Source organism: Pyrgilauda ruficollis, unplaced genomic scaffold (assembly GCF_017590135.1).
Source record: "Pyrgilauda ruficollis isolate IOZ18807 unplaced genomic scaffold, ASM1759013v1 scaffold8, whole genome shotgun sequence".
Lineage (NCBI taxonomy): Eukaryota > Metazoa > Chordata > Aves > Passeriformes > Passeridae > Pyrgilauda > Pyrgilauda ruficollis.
In genome coordinates, this window is record NW_024529932.1 from 10,347,805 (window position 1) to 10,368,621 (window position 20,817).

A 20,817-nucleotide genomic window follows, 5' to 3' on the forward strand; every position below is an offset into this window, starting at 1 on the left:
AAACAAAGCTCAGATTTTCTCAAAAGAACAGGACTGAAAAATCTTCACAGTTAACCAACATACTGTGCTGAATGTAGGCTAATGAAACTCCACCTCTTAGTTATTTTTTTATAATCTTAAATGTTTATTTATGTTAGTCTCCAATAATATAGCTTTATCCCTTCTCACCATCTCTAAAAGATTTAAGGAAATAAGCACATTTCCTAGAAAGTACTGGAACAGATCCTTTAAGAGAGAACTAGTATCTGGCTTGCCTTAACTGCCTTGTCTGCATTCATGAACTGCTACTTAGTTTTTGGACCATTCCCAAGTAATTTCTATCCTTTATACCATCTGGACCTTGCAGAGGATCTCCTTCCTCTCTGTTGACTTTTACAGTTGAAGAACACTTTGCTGTTTGTTCCAATTTCTTCTGCAAGAAATTACACAGCTACGTTCTTTGCAACTATGATGCTATACTTGCATATCTTGACCTCTAAGCTGTTGTTTGCTGACAATTTTTTTTTTTCCCATTATGAGTTCTTGGTTTAGTCAAAATACACCTGGGAAGTTAAACGTCCATCTACTTGGGGCTTGAATCTTTTCCTTTAATATTTTTCCCTGAGAAAACAACTGTCAGAAGATTTTGCCAGTTATGTCAAAATCAAGATTTTCAGTTTGATATCAACTGAATTAACACAATCTCTTAGTCAGCTCATAATATCCCATGAAAAAAAAACTTAAACCAAAAAACAACAGGTAAAGAAATAGGATGATAAACTGGTTGGTTATACCTGACTAGGAATCTGTAGAGTGTGACACTCAAGAATATCTAAGTACCCAATATGATATGCTAAAATCTAAATAAACAATTAGCCGGACAGACATGGCTAAACTATGAGGATGTGGAGGGGTGGGGGGGGAGGAAGAAGAGGAGTGTAAAAGAAACATGAAACAAAAACTAGTACGGGAAGCTTTTGATTCATCTTTCAAATTTCAAGGCAAAACCAGAGAGTTTTTTAGTTTCAAAGTTGAAACATTTGCTTAGGATTTAAATAAATTCAGGTCAGCCACAGGAAAAAAAGCATATAAAATATGTTCTCTAAGTGTGCAAATCAATATTTTCCTCAATATTTAGTACTAATACAAAGATACTAGTCTGTCATCTGTACAGTGCCTCAGCCAAAGTCTGAGAAACTCTCTCCATCTTTTCCTCCTCACTGGCTCACCTTTGGGGGAATTACAAAGGTCAGTTTGTAATTCCCCCAAAGTTTCACTAAGAACACAGAACCTACACTCTTCAGCAGCTCAAAGACAAACCATCCCCCTGATCTTATGAGACTTCGATTGCAGAGACACCTTTGCATCAAAACTGACTACACCTTTGATGCTTGCTGCCCACCATCCACATGCATCCCTGCATCCATGGGATGTCCTTCCTCAGCTCAGGAGGTGCACAGGGAGAACTTGTGCATTGTGTTATTCAGAGCATAGTGAAGGATGCACACCCATGTCTGCAACATGGACATCTCTGGTGACCCCAGTGGTTCCTCTGTCCTGTAATGCCACCACATACATCAAGAAAGGCTTTACCCATGCCAGCTCTCCTACAATGGCCCTGAATACTGCAGTACTGATCTTTCACGTTACTACACCCTTCTGTCCATACAACCCCCACTCAGTGTGGTCTCATTAAAAGCCAGGGTCTGTCCCTAGAGAACTCTGGCTGTGCTGGAAGCTGCAGTGGGAAGGGGAAGGGGAAGGGGAAGGGAAGGGAAGGGAGTCCTTGCTCCTCTTTTCCCAGTGTATCTATCCTTTTCCCTCTTTCTTCCCCCCTTCTCTACAGAGCCCTCTGGTTGCAGAGAGGCAGCAGCTGTGCCTCACCTCACTTTAGGGCTGGGCAGACAGAGGGATGCTGAGGGCAGAGGTCACCGAGGGAGCTGAGGCCTCCCAGGCAATTCACCCACAGGGCACTGGGCACCTTGGAGATCTGGGCAGGGGCAGCCTTCCCTTCCACAACTACTATCCTCATCAGGACCTCAGCACAAAGCCTGGGCACAGGTACACACATCTAACTCTGGATTCACAGCTCTCAACAGAAAACAAAGAAATATTTCAACAATAATAATTTGAGGTGCTTTTGTGCAGTTGAAAACCAGAAGATATAGAAATCAGATATGTCTATGTCAGATGCAGCCCATTGTCTGTCAGGACATCCAGGACACATCAGCCTCACAATCATTTCTTAGTAATGCTACAACATTTTTTAAAATCTACTTTTTAAAAATCATAATAGACAGAGAAGAATTAAAGTGGACTTTGTAAATACACAAGGGGGTGGGAGAAAGAAGAGTCAAGTATTTTGCAAGAGGAAATGTCATGGGAATGTGGTGATAAGAAATAAATTCTGAAAACACACCAATAATACGAAGTACAACATGTAGCCTAACATATTAAATATAAAGACATTTTTAGCTACTTTCATAAAGAATTATTGTTATTGGTGGGGACCATTTAAAGGAAAATGAAGTGCTGACTCAATATTTTATTCTAAGTTATTAGGCGGTATTAACTTGAAAACCCCAACAGTTTTACGGTCTGCTTTATATTTAAGGGCTACTCAAAAGGACTTGTAAGATACATTTGGCATCATGATGGAAATGACGCCTGTGAAAAGCAATGCCCAATAAGCAAAAACAATTGAATGTGTACCCAGATATACACTTGTGGTCTCATTCATCACAATCACAACAGGTCGCCAGCTGCTCTCTCTGTAGTGTTCCGAACTCAACAATGAGCTGCAAAATTTCTCTTCTACAGCAGAAAGGGCTCCATTATTTTATTTACCAAAAAAAAAAAAAAAAAAAGCTACTCTCTTTAGTTTTAATTGAAAAGTCTTTTAATTGATTTGCTTCATAAAGAAACAAACTACCAACAGCTGAAACATTAATGGTGTAGATCAACAACGGTTTTTTTTCCAATATCCCTATCATTTCAAACACATGGTACAGCTCCACAAAGAACTACATTCACATAATTAAAAAGTAACTGAAGTTTGATGTAGAATCTGGTTTACAGCATTGAAATCAACCCAGCTGTTCATAGGAAAAGAAATAGTGCACATAATAAATCTTATTAGGTTTTTGCTATAAACTTGTGTAGAGAATGTATTACTTTAAAATAGCATGTCTGTGGGAATTACTGAAGCTACTCTATCAACCTTAGCTTAATAATTAAGAGTACAGTGTTATACTGTACCACTAAATGTCACACGCAATAGATATGACATCATCTACATTTAATGACAAAAGGCTGACAAAGTGTGTGACACATATAATAGCTTTGCATGACCAATACTGAACTGAAAAAGATAAAACCAAGTTTGGAAGGTAATGTTCAACCCAAGACAGAAACTAAAAGCTACTGTGGAAGACAATATAACTGAATGTTCATTTTTGTGGACTGTTGCTTTAATTTCCATTTATACATTCAGTCTTAAATGATGCACAGACAATTTTTCATTACTCTGAAGTACACAAAATAGGAATGTTTTTGCATTATGAGCAGATACCACCAGCATCTTCAGACAGGTGAATGCCAGCATGGAAAAAATAATATGTACAGATGTATGTCACATGTTCTTATGACACCTTGCTGTATGAAAGGCAAAAATGAGCAAGACTGTCAGAGATTTCCTTATGTTTTCCTGATCTGACTGAGGAACCGCCAGGACTGTGCTGTACATTGCCCCCAGTACTCTTGGCAGGAAGGTCAGTCAAGTACATCGTCCAGAACTGGTCATACCTTGCACAGACTTGCTGTAGCTGGCCAGTTGAGCACGAACTACAGCTAAAGTCTAGAGGGAAGTTTTTCCTGTAAATAATACATCACTGAAACAGAATTCAAGATAGACCAATGGCCCATAAGGAAATTTTCTAAGGATTAATACTTGTTTACTAGACTTCCATGAGAAAGCAGAGTAAATATAAGATCCATGAAGGCTGGGAGAAGAGGTTTTCTTTTCCAGATCTAAAATTACAGTAAATATATTACTAAACAGTTGTTAATTAACATTTGTATTTCCAGAGATTTTATTTATTAGTATTAATTGCAGCCATGACAAGCAGTTTTTTAACAAATCACAACAGCAAAGAAAATTTCTATCCTTCTTTCTATGGCTTTAAGGCACATTGAATAAGTATGTGATGTGGTGGTGATGAGGAGGTACAGCAGGTAGGACAAGAGTAGCCACAGAAGGCTTCCTTTTAGACACAAAAATTTCAGAATAACACTGATAGGCCACAACAGGTATGAAGAGACAATCATCTGCTTTGTCAGTAATTTCTACTTAACAAGAGTTGTGGATGTCGTTAAAGCCACAGAGGATCTGTAATGTCTATCAGTAGGTAACTAAACTGGATGTCTCAAAATATTACCACTATGGCAAGTTTTCACATTACAAAATAGAATGCAGAGGAGGACTGTCTCAAAAAAGACTCCCAAAGCCTGTCATTATCTTGGTCTTTCAATATGTTGGCTATGAACTTAAATGGAGCCTTATTTTATACAACAGAGGTTTCCTTTACCACTGTCATGACCTGGATTGATTCGTTAATGATCCTTTCCCCTCCTGTTTTTCCTACTGAATTAAACCTATAAAACATAAAAAGTGTACAATTACCTAGAGCTTTAAAGGGAATTACAGTTGAGCCCAATGGGAACAAACTGAAGGATCAACACCGTAGTCTACAAACAGAAATAATGAATAATTTACACAAAATGTGAAAAATGTGAAATGTCCTTGCACTTTAAGCAGACTATTGGTGTCAAAGCATTTTATAACTAATGTTGACTGGGCTGGAGCACCTTTGTAACATAATTTAAAAAACAGTAGTGCAGGATGACTGCAACATTTTCCTACAGAAAACAGCTGTTGGTTTTAGTTTTAAAACACATTTTCAGAAAAGCTATATTTGGACAAGAAGACATATGTCTGATATGTCTGATTCCCAATTATTGCTCAGGTTTTCTATTTTCTTTACCTATTGTTATTTCTTCCACTATTTCTACCCTAGGTTATCTTCTCTCACTTTCCAAATGGCAACATTTTTGGAGAACCTTGAGCATGGAAGACTGAGCTCTGTACCTTAAATAATATTTACTATGAAAGCAGAAAAGACCACAAAATAGGAGAGGAGTACGGGATTTGGAATAAATGTTTATCTTAGTTATTTTGTCCCCTTCTGAGTAACATTCCCAAGGCAACAGAGGAGATGCAGCAACTGCTTTCTTTTGCTAAGGTTTAAGAAAAATCATTAAAGTATTTATGTAAATTCCAGTTTGCAAGCTTGCAGCATGTCAGATACTCTTTAAGCTGAGTATTGGTGTCAGGAGATGAATTATGTTTAAAGATTCCACTGTAGGTAAGGGAAGTTAGAATGTCAAGATAATGATTTATTTCTTCATGGGGTTTCAATATCATTTTAAATTTGGGAAATTATTATTGTATGTGCTGCCTTATCCTCTCCGTTTGGTTCCTCTTACCTTCCTAATCTAGGTATCAGGTTTTATGGATCTGTAATAAGGACCTTATGCATTCCTGTTGTCTGTGTTTATATTTACCACAGTCTCCACAGTAAAAGAACAGTAAAAAAAGTTATTTGAACCTTCCTATAATACAATGACATGCACTTCTAGTAGTAAAAGACATAGGATGAAACAAAAATTCAAGTGCAGAGGTTTAAAGATTACATCAACATACCGCAGTATGGAAATACACTCTCAAAGTGGCAATGATTTCTGCCAGAAGACAGTGGTTTAAACTTACAAACCAAATAACTACAAATTTCCTTGAAGACTTCCATCATGGCAAGGCACACTAAGGTACAGACAACCCTGTCTGGTCTGTACTGTTCTTGTGATAGAATCAAGACATTCTTAAAGCAGGCAATGTGAAGCTATTTCAGACTCAATAAGTGAACAGTCTTACTTTTTTCTCCATAATTAGACTGCAAGGACTTAATGCAATGCTTTTTTTATCAAATATTACCATGATCTTTCAGATTTTGAAGCATCTCCCAGGGAGCACAAGTTTCAGTGGCAACTTTATTTCCTGTGGAAATTCCATCCTTGAACTGTGAGGAAAGGTATTTTGCCAAATTTTTTTAATTATTGAAAAGAAGTGTGCTACCTCACATGAGGAAATCCAAAATTTGCCAAAAAATTAACTATAGCTCAGGAACAAAAAGTATGATAACAGCAGAGACAGAAATGAAAAATGCTTGTTTTAAAGCTTCTGCAAAGAAATGACATAAAGGAATAAGCAAGAAAAATTACAAAATTAAGACTTTTATGACCAAATTTATGCTTCAAGGTCTATGTATTGCTCTCCAAATATTACCACATGTTCCACGACATGCTGGCAAGCAGGGAATTTCACCAGGGCACAGCTACTCAAATACATGTAACTAAAAGTAAAGAAACCCCAAGGGTTCTCTTTATTTCATTTGACTTAAGGCATTGCAAACTCAAGAGTAAATTCAGTGGTAATTTTTTCTCCATCAAATTTTGGCTCTTCACAGTATTAGAACAGAGAGATGGTAGTAAGTGCTGCAAATTCCCCATGAAAACAAAACTAACAATGAAACTATCAGATATTCAGCAACAGCCTCCCCTTTGACCTCCCTGGTTTATAGCATTTGATCCCTGTATGTTTCTAGGCAGTGCTCCCCACAAAGTTTCAAAGCTCTCAATTGCAGGCCATATACCAGGCACAAGCATTTGGGTTTTGTCACACTGTAAAGGTGACACAAACCAGCAGAAGAGGCCAGTGATTCCACAGCAAGAATGGAACCTCCTGCCTGAGCATCACACACGTGTGATGCCTCACACTGCAGGCCACTATGAGAACCATAAAAGGCACCAAATCAAGATCTGAGCTTAAATGAAGCCCAAAGCTCTGCAAGATGTGTTTGGCAGGACAGTATAACACATACATACCATATGAAGCAATTTTAACTCAAGAGTATTTTCACTTTGCAAAACTTAATGAGCAAATATAGCAAGGTATTTTGTGAAGTTTTTTTCTAAACATATGTAAAGCATGAAGTGGACGGCTGCTATTAGAAGTAAAAATCCCTTCCCCTTTCCAGAAATAAAATCTCTGTCAGGGTCACCATCTAAATCCAATTACAAACAGTGTCATATCTGAGAATTCTTTGCTATAAAAAGTAGCTATCATGTCACAAATATTTAAACATACAAATACAAGCCTTGTACAAAAGTTAAAACAATTCTTTGAGCCAATACATTTTCACTTTCCACTCCACTACTTTTCAACAGAGGCCTACGCAGAAAGCTACATGCTCATATACAAACTAAGATGATTTGCAAGGAAGCCAGGTTATCTAGAATTCCCAGATTTACTGTCAGCACTCGTCAAACACAATACTTGGAGAGATAACCTGAAGACATGCAATGTTACGCATTTTGAATAAATCCCATGACTTGACTTAATATCAGTAAATTGCCATGCCCTACTCATGCAGAAGCTCACAAAGCAAATACAAGTAGAAAATTCTAAACAGATCAAGCAAGGGCAAAACACTTCAGAGTCCTGAAAATTTTTTGAAGTTCATAATGGCTGTCTATCCCTCAGCATGTTTGTAAAAACAAAACAAAAACAAACTCACACCAAAGAATAATTCCACTACTACCATTGCACTGTTAACACTTCATTAAAAATGTAGCTGCATATCTACCCTGTGTTAGTGTTCTACTCTATTTATAAAAGCAGTACAGGTATTGAAAATACAACATTCAGTTTGGAAAATTGACCTATCTTGTGTAGCATGAATTCTTCAACATGGCAGAGATGTGGTAGAAAAAGTTCATTCTAGACTCTACTAGTCTACAGCACCTCTTCTGAAACATGGCATATTGGAGTGCCAGCAAAAACATTTTAAATCATCTAAATAATTTCTTCCACTTTCTTAGCAACATGAGAAGGATCTCTCAAGCAGTCATGTGCTCACACAGAGCACTATATCAAAACCTGTCTACAAATGACTAACTTTTCACGTCTCTCCCCTTCTACAGTTCTGTGAGGGACGAGTCACAACAAATACAACATTTCTGCCATGTTCTCATAGAATAAAGAGATAAGGGTTTAGATAAGTGATCATTAAGAAATACTGTATCTCTATGCCACGCTACAAAATGGGGTTTTACATTTTTGTACCTGTCAAAGAGAAATCAGCCTCTCTTTTCACCTGATGGAGCCACAGGCACAGCAGTGGGGCTGAGCTTCACAGCTGCCAAACTCAGCAGGATGTGGGGAACAATATTCAATACATCAAATTCTGTCTAACAGGTACAAAGTGATCTTAAAGTGCTGCTGGAGACCTACATTGAAAAAATAGCAGCTTGAATTGCCCCTTATTGAAAACTAACAGCATTCCAGAGAAGTTAATTTCATTCAATTAATCTTTACCTCAACTAAATTGACCATTAACCTTTGACTTCAACAGATCTGGCTTCGCCAGAGTTGACTGATATCCTATCACACGTCAGGGGAAGAACAGCTTTAAAAAACATGGAATATTCAGAAATAGTTAAGTTCAAAGATGGATTCTGAAGCAATCAGACTGCAGTCCTCTCTTGCTCTCCCTCCCCGATCCCAGCAGAAAGAGTTGCGATATAAATGTATTGAGTACAAATTTTTCATTTTAAGATAAGAATTGCTGCTTCAACCTCAAGTTTTTTTTTTTAACAGCTGAATAACAAAACAACATAGGAAACAACCACTGTGCAATGTACAACATTGTTTGCAGCAATGTTAAGCTGCAAAAGTAATATTAAATTGTAGCATTCCATAAACAAAGGAATTAGATATAATTATGACTACATTTCAGGCTTGCCAATCCCCAATTCTTCAGAGGCCCATCCATACTATAAGTGAAGGAAAAAATCCTGATATTTTAGCCTTCCCAGCTGCACAAATCTTATTTGTGTGTGGCTCTTTATGACTGCTGAAACAGGGGAAGTAAAACCAAAAGCAATATATTCAGAATGCAACTGAGAATCATTAATACTGTTTTTCTGATCTTTAAAGTTTTTGCATTTATTGCTTGAATAGTGGAAGAGTTTAGAAAAAATATCACTAAATACTTCAACAGATGTTAGGTTTGCTATAATTGCTTAATTGAATTTAGGCCTACAAAGGACCAAAAAGTTCCTGTGCTTGAAACTCTAAACTCTACTAAGCATTTTGATTTCAGAAAGCACAAATCGTTTATCTTACTTGCTCAAACCTGAAGATGAATATTGGATCAGCTGAGCTGATCAAACTATCTGTTTTGAAAATGAGGTTCCTCTAGAGGTATGCTAGCCTGACAACTCTAAAATGTTATGCCATTTTATTAGAAGTGCATTATGTGCATCAAGAGTCAATATCTTCAAAACAACTCTATAAAACAACAGTCTAGTCCTCAGATTGTCTCCCTATGGGCATTCATGCTTCCACTAGGATGTCCAAATCTAGAAAAAATGAAGTTAAGTGACAAAGGAGAGGAAAAGAGGCATATTGAAGGCATGAAATAAGGACAATAAAGTAGAATACACCTTCAGGAATCCAGGAAATTGAAATGTCAGAGACACAAAAGCTACTTCATATTGTACTCTGTGGCATGGACTTGGCCATTCATCTACTCAGCTGTTCAGATCAAATTTTGACTCCTCTTAACCCTTTAGCAGAATGCACCAGGACAACAAAGCTCTTGTTGTCCATTGTCTGCCTCAACCTCTTTCTGTGCACAGTAGGAGCTGTATCTGAGACACTACAGTCTGCAGTCCAATACAGTAAAATGAACTAACATGAATTTTAGCTTCTGTTAGTACAGATGCAAACTGCAGGGACTCAGGAGAGCTCCTACTGTCAGCTACTCCTGACACAGAAGGTAGGACAAACAGAAATGGCAGTAACTGCATCAGCCACCCCAATTCAGTGTTTTCATTTGAACACTCATCTTAAGGTCAACAGAGAATGAAGCACGCAAATTCCAATAACCTTCTGATAGGTATCCAAGGGAAAAAGAAACAACAAGGACTCTGTTGTTGATCTTATGTTACCTTTTCCTCCTGAGCAGATAAAAATGTACTGCACCATTATTTTGTTTCCTGATTTGTCAGCCCCATTTGCCCTTCCAAAGCAAGGACAAGAGCTCTGGGCTCGACCAACAGAATGCAACCTTCACTTTCTGGGGCAGATGTTGTTTTGAAGCCTTGATAGGATCTCAGCACTAGCATAAAATCATTCTTTTCTTGAAGTCAAGAAACAATAGAGTTCTGAAACAGGTGGCATTTGTTCAAATTGTCAAATATGCAACAGGGATTGAAAAAATAATGGTAGGAACAGAATCAACAGATTTGAAACAAACACTTTAGGCATTTCACACCCTAATTGTGCTGAGTTCCTCCCATAAATTGTTACCATTGAACATCTCTAGATAAAAATAATCCAATACAAGTACAAAAGAATCCTGTCCTGTGATCTTACAAGTACCTTAAGCGAAGTTGCTTTGAAAGTAATGTAAAAAGTTAAATCTTAAAATTCATTCCTTCAGCTGGAGGAAAAAGAGCTGGCAAATCTAAGCAGGTAATTACTGTGGAAAAGCAGCATACAATCTTTCTATGCAAATTCACTCTCCGTTGTAAATAGCTTTCTAGTCTAATTCAGGACTCAACCCTTCCCCACCCATCTAAAATAAAAACACCTTTTGTAAATACACTTGTCCCTAATGTGTTCCACAGGGTCAACAAACTCAAGCACTGGAAAAGTTGTTGGGATGATGCCTACACTAAAAAAATCCACCCCCAGAACTCTGACCTCAAGGTGGTGACGAGATCCTGATTTTTCTTTGCTTTGGATAAGGCAGTAGTAGACCTGAGATGCTGGAAGTAATTTTAGACTTCTTTGGAATTTGGTAATTCCATTCAGAAGCCTGGTTGCAAATGGGAATTCAGTGCAAAGTAGGTTGAATATTAACCCCAAAAAGAACTTTCTTGAACATGAAAGCTTAACCTCAAGTAATTAAGGAGATGACCTGTAAGATATCCAAATGATTCAGACTGTAGGTGGCTCAACTGAATTTAATAAGTAATTCAGGAAGAGCCAAGCAAATTCAAGAAGCCATTACACACCACAAGCAACACTGGCTTAAAATCATGAGTAACCTGAAATCTACCTTCTCAGATTCCTGATGAACCTCCAAAAGGCAGTGTCCTAACCTGGAGACTGCCAAGTTCATAGACTGATTATCAAGATTTGTCTCTACACACTGTAGGCATGTATAAAGCTCCTATGCAATTTTTTGTTGTTTTAAATTTATTTCTTTGAACAGAGCATTGTATCCACAGCATGAACTATTAAAAATAGAATTTGGTATCTCTTAAAGTCAATGAAACTTTTATACTGTTACAAAAGATGGGGGGAAAATGAAACATCATTATTTTTTCCTTTTTTTCTGGAGTATTATATACAAATTTCCCAGTACAGATTTATTTGCTGCTCTGAATTACAGGATGCTTGTCCTCTGACAAGCTCTCCAAGAGGGTAGAGCAAATGCTATCTGAAAAGCATTGTACACATGGATGTCCAGTATGAGAAAAAAAGAAGACTGAGCTTCTGGCATCACTGCTCAACTAAAACAAGAAAGGGAAACACAGCAGTGGACTCTAACAAACAACTACTATTAGCATTCTACATTTGTTTGTTTGGTTTTGAGTTCTTTCTCTCCAGTACATTTGAGTCGATTTTTCAAAGTTCAACTTGAAACTAACTGCTGTAAACAACATAACTGCCAGGTATGAGCTAACAGTTCTGCAGACAGTTAGTTGCAAGCAATTTAATAATCCCATTAACAACTTGAGGTGTGAGTCAGCAAAGATCACAAGCCCCAGCTGCTAGAGGCAAGAGAAGAATTTAATGCCCACAAGAAAAGATACCACATTTTAGAACTTTTGACCTATTCTTTGTGGCTCAATTAATAATGATTTCATAAATCATCATAATCCTATTACATTCTTAAATCAAACATCTGATGCTACCTGAAACATCTGTCATAATATAATTCTCTGAAGGGAAGAAAACCCCAAACTTCAAAATCAGCAGTCACAGAGTGAAAGACACATGCTTTTCAGCACACTTTCCTATGCAGTCCTTGGCAATAAAACACAGATACTAAAAATTCTGAAGAGCATGCTCTTCTACTGCAGATATTAGATCTCACAGATATACAATTGGCCATAATACAAAATAGACACAAACTTGTTAAAGGCACAAGACAGAATTCCATTGAGTTAATAATGTTTATTATTTTCATCTCTAGCAGCCATAAAACAGATAACACAAACAGAATAAAACAGGATCAAAACAGGGAAATTCCTAGGGAGAGATCCAGGTGACACAAGTTGGATAAAACTAGGATGAGCTCAGCAAACCTTCTCATTTCAAAAATTATGCCTGCAGTGTATACTGAGGAAAGAGATACATGATCATTTTTTCAGCTGTCCCATGCATGTAAAGTTCTACGCTACCTATAAGGTTTGAAACATGCAAAAATCATGCATCCATTTTACACAAAACTCCCACTGGGCAAGACAAATGACTGACCTCCTTCACTGTCAATCTTAAGTATTTAATTTTTGTGCAAAATATTTACAAAGAGGGCTGAGAACAGGGTGATATTCTAAAGAGCAAATGGCAAAGTGTTATCAAGTGTTGTTATTTCTGAGGAAAACACGGCTGTTAGATTAGGAAAGCAACACCCTCTTCTCAGAGTAAGGGCAAGTTACATAAAACTTTCATTACTATGGCTTTTTAGTGTTATTAATTAGCTGTCACTCATCTTGTTATTTTTGCATTGAAAATGCCATCTTCTGCAAAACTTTTCAGTTGCACAAAGCACAGTTACAGCTTCACTGAATCACATGCAACTGGAGCTAATAACCATCTTCTGCCATTAAATAGTCATGCAGTGCTGCAGATCACATGCTTCCACAAGCATTCCAAACCAGAGGAAGAGACAAAACCAGCAATTGTTGCTAGCTTGTTTTATTTTTTAATGAGAAAAACTAGTAAAGATGGGGACCACTGTTTCCCAAACCAAATTTTCTGGGAAAAAGATTGAAAACTGAAAAAGGTTTTATAGCTTGAGTCCTTTGATGTTCACAGTTAAAAAACCAACCAAAAACATAAGAGCTGGAGATGATTTGAGGAACAAGGCAGCCTGCTTATCCAAGAAAGGCACAGAAATTCCTCACAACTCATGCATAAAATGACTCTTAACTAGGTATGGTATATCTGAAAGTGACTATGAAGATAAATCTGCCTAACTTGCAGCAACATGAAAAAACTACCTAAAATGCATTACATAGCCACAGACACAGATAAGATTTTTTTCTGTCAAAGAAGAACACCTCTGCAACGCAAAAATTAAATCCTTGTAAATAAAAGATAATAAATCATCAAAACTAGAAATCAAACACAGGAACTAAAAAACCCAAACCAACCCACACAAATAAATCACTGGATTAAATAGGAGATGGATTAAAATAAGTATGAAGAACACCACCATAATTCTGCTTATGTGGAGTGTGTCATGAAGCTTAACTAAAATTACTTCTCACGTATTTTATGTAATGGGGCTTACTGGAATAAATAAGTTATATTAAAAGAGCAACTAAAAATGCACAGTTTATAGGAAATGCAAATAAAACTGCTCTTATTAGATCTCAGACTGGAAAGCAAAAAGAAATAAAAAAAAAAAAAGTTGTGTTTAGTTACTAAAGAGAGACCCTCAGCTCCAGTATTGCCTCAAAATGTTAATGGAGCTATCAATTAAATTCTAAATACTTTTTATTGGTAAGGAAAAAAAAGGGAAAAAAGTCACCTCAAATCACTTATATTTAATGCTGAAAGAATCTGAACCTTAAAAAAAAATACTCAAATACATGCTGACATAACAAGTCTTGTTCAGAGGTGAATTTCCAGTGCTAAGGGGTATTAGGGTAGATTTCCAATGCTAAGCTTGAAATAGAAATGTAGTCCTTACAATACGCATATATCCATAGCTCCATAGGGTTTTACAAATGTTATCAAGTCAGAATATCACTGCAGACTGAAGTAGAACTCACTGGCCTGCACAGCTGTAGACATTTTTAGAAAAAGAGGGTGAAGGCAGGAGGAGGTACAGAGCAAGATTCATCCACACAAAGCTGTCTTTGATGATAAGCAAACATCTATCTCGTTGGGCCATGTTAAAGATATGGATAAATTCTAGGTCACTGCTCTAGGGAGATCAAAAATTGAGCCCTACCCTATAAAAGCACACAGTATCATTCAAGCTCTGTTAGACTTGAATTTGATTCCTGTCAGTTTACCTTTTACTCTTATAAGCTTCTTTGATGTACATGACAATCCATCAGGCAATTGGTCCTTTGGAAGCTAGAAATCCCTTCTTTGAAGCTTCAAGTGAAATAAATCAGCTGTCAAGCTTCATGAACTGTGTTTTTTTCCTGAACAGTTTTAAATGCCTGTTTAATGTCCAAACAATAAAATGTCTTTTCTTTGCTACGTTTAGGTTATAAGTAAAATGAATGTTGTCTTTGTTCTCAGTCACGTGATTTTAAATGCAAAACTGTATGTCTTTAAAAAAGTTATTGACCAAATCTAAGACATATAACTAACATACTGCAGATTTAGTTTAAAAATATACATATACAATATAATTTTAACAGCCAAGAAATAATATGTAGCATGACAAAAAGTACATGTACACCATTTCTCTTTGCAAGGTGGACACACCTGAAGAATGCATGCGGTTTTACATCTGAGAAGCAGCAGCTCAGTGATTTCACTCCCCTATTTTAATTGCCAGTAAAATTAAACCTCCCCTCCCACTCCCTGCCAGGAGTTAGTGGAGGACCGTGACCAAATACGTCATCTCTGATGACAGTTTTCTGACTACCACAATGTTGTAGGGTGAAGATGAGGCAAACCTTGCAAGTGAAAACAAGCAGTTCAGACCTTTTGTCCAATGATTCAGTCAGGAAAAGGAAAAAATTGAAGGGAGAGGAGACTTGAAAATAGACCATAATACTAGATATACTTGGAAAAGACTAAACCCGAGTTGCCCCTCTGTGTTACATAGAACTTCTTCAAAAAATACCAACAAGTCCTATGTTCCCCTCTTGTACTGCCGAATTATTTATTTTTAGAAGCCAGTACTCTCTAAGAACCATCTTACTTCCTCTCAGATGTTTTAGGAGACGTATGGGGGCCATGTGGTATGTAAGACTCATGATACTGAATTTAGCCTTTCTGAAGATGGATTGTAATCCAAATTTCTTACCAGTGGGGGTTAGCACTCCAGCTGGTGTGCTACTGTGTAAAAGCATCACTACAACTGCAGCAATGTCTTGCAGTAAAGAGCAGCTGAATTTCTGAACCCTCAAAACATTTCCAGGATTAGTCAGTCTGCTGAGGGAGGAGTACTTTGATGACATTAAAGAGGATTACATTCAAGACAAGTTGAGCTGTTCAGTTCTGTAAATGCAGAATTTCTGGTGTGTACAGAGACAGAACAATAAGCAACTAGTAAATTACCCTGGCAAAAGTTCAGACAACCATACACTTAGGAATGCACAAGTTGTAATGAACATATTCCTCTTTTTAGACCTTTAAATACTTCTTGTGTACTAATAGGCACTTAGGTGGTTTTTTGCAGACTTATGTTACATCACAGAAAGCTTGTGTACCTTTTAGTTACCCACTGAAAACTGACTGAAACATAAAAGTAGCAGCAGAATTTAGAGGATTCACAGTTGACTCAGTTGACAAAAGGACTGTTGAATACTTTCCACTGCAATAAATCAAGTTATGCCATGAAAACATAGTTTTTTAACATGTATTTTTAAAGTCTTGCACAGTTTCTACTTATTGAATTTTTTTCTATTTTTGTGACATGAGCCATTTAAAAACAACTGTGAACTGCCCCACTGTATTTCTGATAAAATGCTATAAGAAATTATAAAAATGTTACTGCCAGCAAAACAAAGAGAATACTTACCAATATTAATTTCATCATCAGTTTCAGCATCTCCAATACACTCAAACTGAAAATCTTGTAAAGATTGTGAAAATTTTTGTACTGCCATGGATAAATCTAAAATTCAAGAAAAAAAAAAATCAGAATTACTCCACTAGAACTTCATTGGAGCAAGGCATCATGCATTTCTGCACTAAGTATTTTTTCTGCTTACAAAATTTTCTTTCTAGTACCTTTTTTGGACATTAGCCTCATTTTAAAATCACCATCACCTTTTCAAAATGAAATACCTGAGATATCCTAGACACCTATGAAACAGGCTGATGCAAGATTTTAAACATTAATACGTGTATCACATTGACAACTAAAGAACTTTTATACATCTTTTTAAAAACAATAAATTAGTATAAGAAATTGATGTCTAGTGATAAATTGCATATGTAAGTATAACACTCTTTGAAATACTGCAATATTGGTTCACAGATTAAAATAAATCTCATGATAGTTTTTTTTCATTATCATTATCAAAATAATTACATCCTAATTATTCTGATACACCACACTGTAAAGTGCTTTAGTGAAAAACCTCTGTAAAAAGAAATTGAAGAGAAAAAAACCCAAACAACACAAGTGCTTGCCAAACAACATGGATTATGAGCTCTATTTTCAGTGAATTCCACAAAGCAATCCAAACTTTATAGCGCAGAATTTCATAATAATTGTGCACAAAAAAACCCAACAACCAGAATATCAATGACGTAAATTTGTTATCTTTTCTTTTTTTAGAAATACTAATGGCAAATGGAGAGATGAATGTGATAATGAATACATTTGGTAAAGACTTAAAAACACCAGCAGTCCAGATGAGCCCAGAAAACCAAAAACAATTTTCTTCATCCTAGAGCCTGTATCTATGGCATTTATTTTGATGCTAGGAAAATTGACAATTAAGAATCTGACATCTAAGGGAAATTCATGGTAAGGATAAGCTATTAATGAAAGCCAAATGATAAATTCTGTATCAAAAGCATCACATATCTGCCTCTACCCTTGGGAATGATGAAAAGCTGTATGGACATGGTCCTGGGCAACTGGCCCTGCTTGAGCAAGGCAGCGGGACCTGATGACTGCCATGGGTCCCTTCCAGCCTCAGTCATTTTGTGATTCTGTGATTTCTTTACCCTCTGTTGTTGTAAAGCCATAAATACTCAGTGGTGAACACAAAATTAAGAGGGCTAACCTTCTTCCAGGCAGGAATAAAACCTAACATATAAATATACAAATTGGCCTAATATCCTAAATCAACACACAAACAACTCCCATACATGTAAAGCATGATTAAAATTGAATGATCAACAGTAAGAACCATTCCACTATCCTAAATGAAATAAGAATTAAAAAATTATTGAAATGAAGATTTTAAACACCTCCAAACAGAAATCCACAAAACAAGATGACTGGGTTTGTTTAATTTTAATTAAAGCTAATCACTATCAAGCAAGAGAATCCCTTTCTGGATTTTGTACTGCCCAGAACTTGCTCAATGCCTGTTCCTCTTGTATTTTTATACGTAGCTATAGAGTACATCAGTCCAAAAAGAGATCCATCATCTTTAGACAATACAGACATGAACAGATTTTTTTTCTTCTACTAGTAGGGAATTCTGTATGCAAATCTGATAAATAACTAAGATGTAAAGAGCTGGATAAACAAAGTCTGTATCTTTCTGGTAAAGCACATAGAAAACAGTAAAGAATGCTACCCAGATTTTTTGCATCCTTACTGTATATTTCTTACTGTGCTGTACATGAAGATTATATTATTAAGTGGATTAACAAATTGAATGCTAAACAAAAATTGCTTCCTACTGTTTGTATAGATGAAAACAAAATAATCTTTATAAGATAAAGGACTGTGTTTTATGCAAATACAACCTCTTTCATAGCTAAGTAAATTATTGTTTTACATTGGTTAGAAAGATCTAAACTTGAATTTGTCAAGTAGTATATTTTAGGTTTTAAGGGAAGAAATACAGTTTGATTATTCTCTCTTTCACCAGGTTACTACACTGAGTCCCAAGCCCTTCTAAAAAACTGCAGTATGGCAAGCGATGCCAAAACAAATTACATGGCCTTAATGTAATTGAATGAAAAAGTTTCTATATTTCAAGTACACTGGAATGTAAAAATTAACTCTTGCTAACAGGAATGGAGATTTATTTCCTTTGGACAAGCTAATAACTGCCCATGATGAACAGCATCTCTGTGAATGTGAAAGGAAATGAGGGAGCATGGGCTCTCCCCTATCATTCTTCCACATATGCAGGATTTGGTGGAACAAATACCAAAGTTAAGGAAAATAAATGTTAAAAATACCAAAGATGAAGTCTCCATTTCACATCCAGGATTATTGATATATGATGCCAATCTTTCTTTCACTGTGTCAGCAAAGCACACACAGCTTATATATTTTGAACCTGAAGGAGGTATGTTTAACCTACTTCAGAAATAGTGGCTATGAAGAATTAAGGAGTTTATGAGATAACTTGATAAAGTCATGCAGCAAGATACCATTTGGAGATATCTGCCTCTATATGAGGCCTTTCCTCATACCTTGAGAGTATTAGACAATACCATAATGAGATTGAAGCTGTTCAATGTAGCAAAGAATAAAATGAAGTTCCAAGGTCAGATGTTTCCTGTAATACTCATTTACAAGTTCTGTACAAAGTTAATCTAACCTGAAAAGATAAAAAAAAAAATATTATTCTATAGAAAATTCCAGCTGACTTGGCCAGCTTCCTAAAGGCTGAAATAGGAGTTACTCTCCAAGACTCTGACCTTGCAGTTGAATCACCAACATTGGACCAAGTGGTGCTACTTGGTTGTATTTATCACTTTCTTAGGAGCATCATCACTTTAAATGATTATAATATTAATCCCAGTAATTATAAAATTAAACCCAGTCACAGAAAGGAGCAGCTGTGCAGTAAACATATCTTTTCTAAAAGATACCAAGATTCAAAACTGAATTAAAATGGATTTAAGAGCAACTGTCTCCAATCAAGAAGAGGCAAATTATGGACAAAAAAAATGAAAAGAGCAGACAGAGCGGAGACCTTGCCCAGTTTTACAAGATATCATTTATCCCTGTACATTCCAAAGTCTTAATGTCACTGAGAGTCCTCAATGAATGCTGCTGCTTCCAGAAGGAAGGTAATCTCCACACAAATCACCTTTTTAGAATCTGTGGCATTATTCAGCGTTGCTCTTACTCAGCAAGTACATTGTAAAGTCATGTCCCTCTTTTCATTGAATCCACATGAACTAGGACATTCACTTAGCACAGGGCAGAAATTTTCCTTCAGGCAGAGACAACTGATCTTCTAAAATTACTATAAAAAGCTCACCAGCTTTACTAATTGGCAGTACAAGTCTATCATCCAGGGAAGGATGGCTGCTCGAAAGTCTCAATGACCTCATAAATGTTGTTGCCCCTGCTCTTCTGCAGGCACTCAAATGAAGTAATCTCTCTGGGTGCCAGCAAAAAAAGGAAAATGCAACCGGATAATCCTCATTTGCCAGAGGAGCAGTTCTGTTAATATGCATCTTCTGAGAGTACTCACCTCTACCATTTGTTCCCTGCTTTCTCAGATTCCAAAGAAGGATTCAGTTCTATTTTGCAGTGAGGCACATAGTCAAGAGTAGCCATCTACACACTACATACTGTCAGTGCAAGGAGATAACTGTGACAGAGTCGCCTGTTTCAATCAGGGCTGCAAGAAGTCAAGGGGCCAACAAGAATTTTTCTTTTTTTTTTGCGGAGCTGACAAAGGAAGTACTAAAGAAGCAACCACACTGTGACCGGAAATAATAAAACCATAACTACAGCAAAGCTTAACCACAACGAAATAATATAACACCAGTATTGCATATGGATACATACAATATCAACCATCAGTACCATAATGCTAATGAAAGAATAATTAAAGTCACCATCCATTCAGGAGAGTCACTGAGGAATTATGAAATGCACTAACTCTATTGTACTTCTCCCTGAAGTTTTATATATCTGATTAATCTACTTAATACATATTATTCAATTTAAAAAAGCAAAAAAATTCCTCTGGATTATTCTAGAGGCAGGTTTATTTAAGACTCACTTTCTTTGAAATTGCCAAAGAGAAGTAGGTAATATGAACTCTAATATATTAACTTATTTTAGGTATCAGGGCCTTACAGCTGAATATAGGACGATAAAACTATGATTCTGACCCTTGTATCACCAGAATTGTTCTTCCACTTTCTCGTCCTGTATTTGTTAAACAGATTATAAAATAATTTCTTATTTAGAGTCTTGAGGAGGAGGAGAGAACAATACATTGCAACAATGTGATGAAGTGAAGGATGCTATTTCCCAAAGGATGAAAAAACAAGTGTATGTTTTGGCATGGCACAGCCTGTCAAAACAAGGACAAAGTCCTACAAATAAGGACACCTTAAAAGATTTCCACAAGTTGGTAAGCACAATGAATTTTTTTATTGGGCTATGATGGTTGCCATTTGTTTGGTTTTGCCAGTCTAGTGTCTGGAAGAACAGCAGAAAGTCCAAACTTTTGACAAGGATCAATCAATCTCCAAAAACAGAAACTTTGGAGCACTTGCAGAGGACTCATATCCCTACCCTAGCAGCAGCCTGCAAGAAAGTGTTCCCAGCAAACACATCAAAGCCA

At 36.5% G+C, this 20,817-nt stretch overlaps 1 protein-coding gene across 1 annotated transcript in view; it reads right to left on the reverse strand.

Moving 5' to 3' along the window:
* Positions 1 to 20,817, reverse strand: part of ARHGAP42 (Rho GTPase activating protein 42) — a 143,074-nt gene that overhangs the window by 95,626 nt on the left and 26,631 nt on the right. The window contains exon 2 of the mRNA XM_041487372.1: positions 16,107 to 16,202. Within this exon, the coding sequence (XP_041343306.1) occupies positions 16,107 to 16,202 (96 nt within the window). The remainder of the gene's footprint in view (positions 1 to 16,106; positions 16,203 to 20,817) is intronic.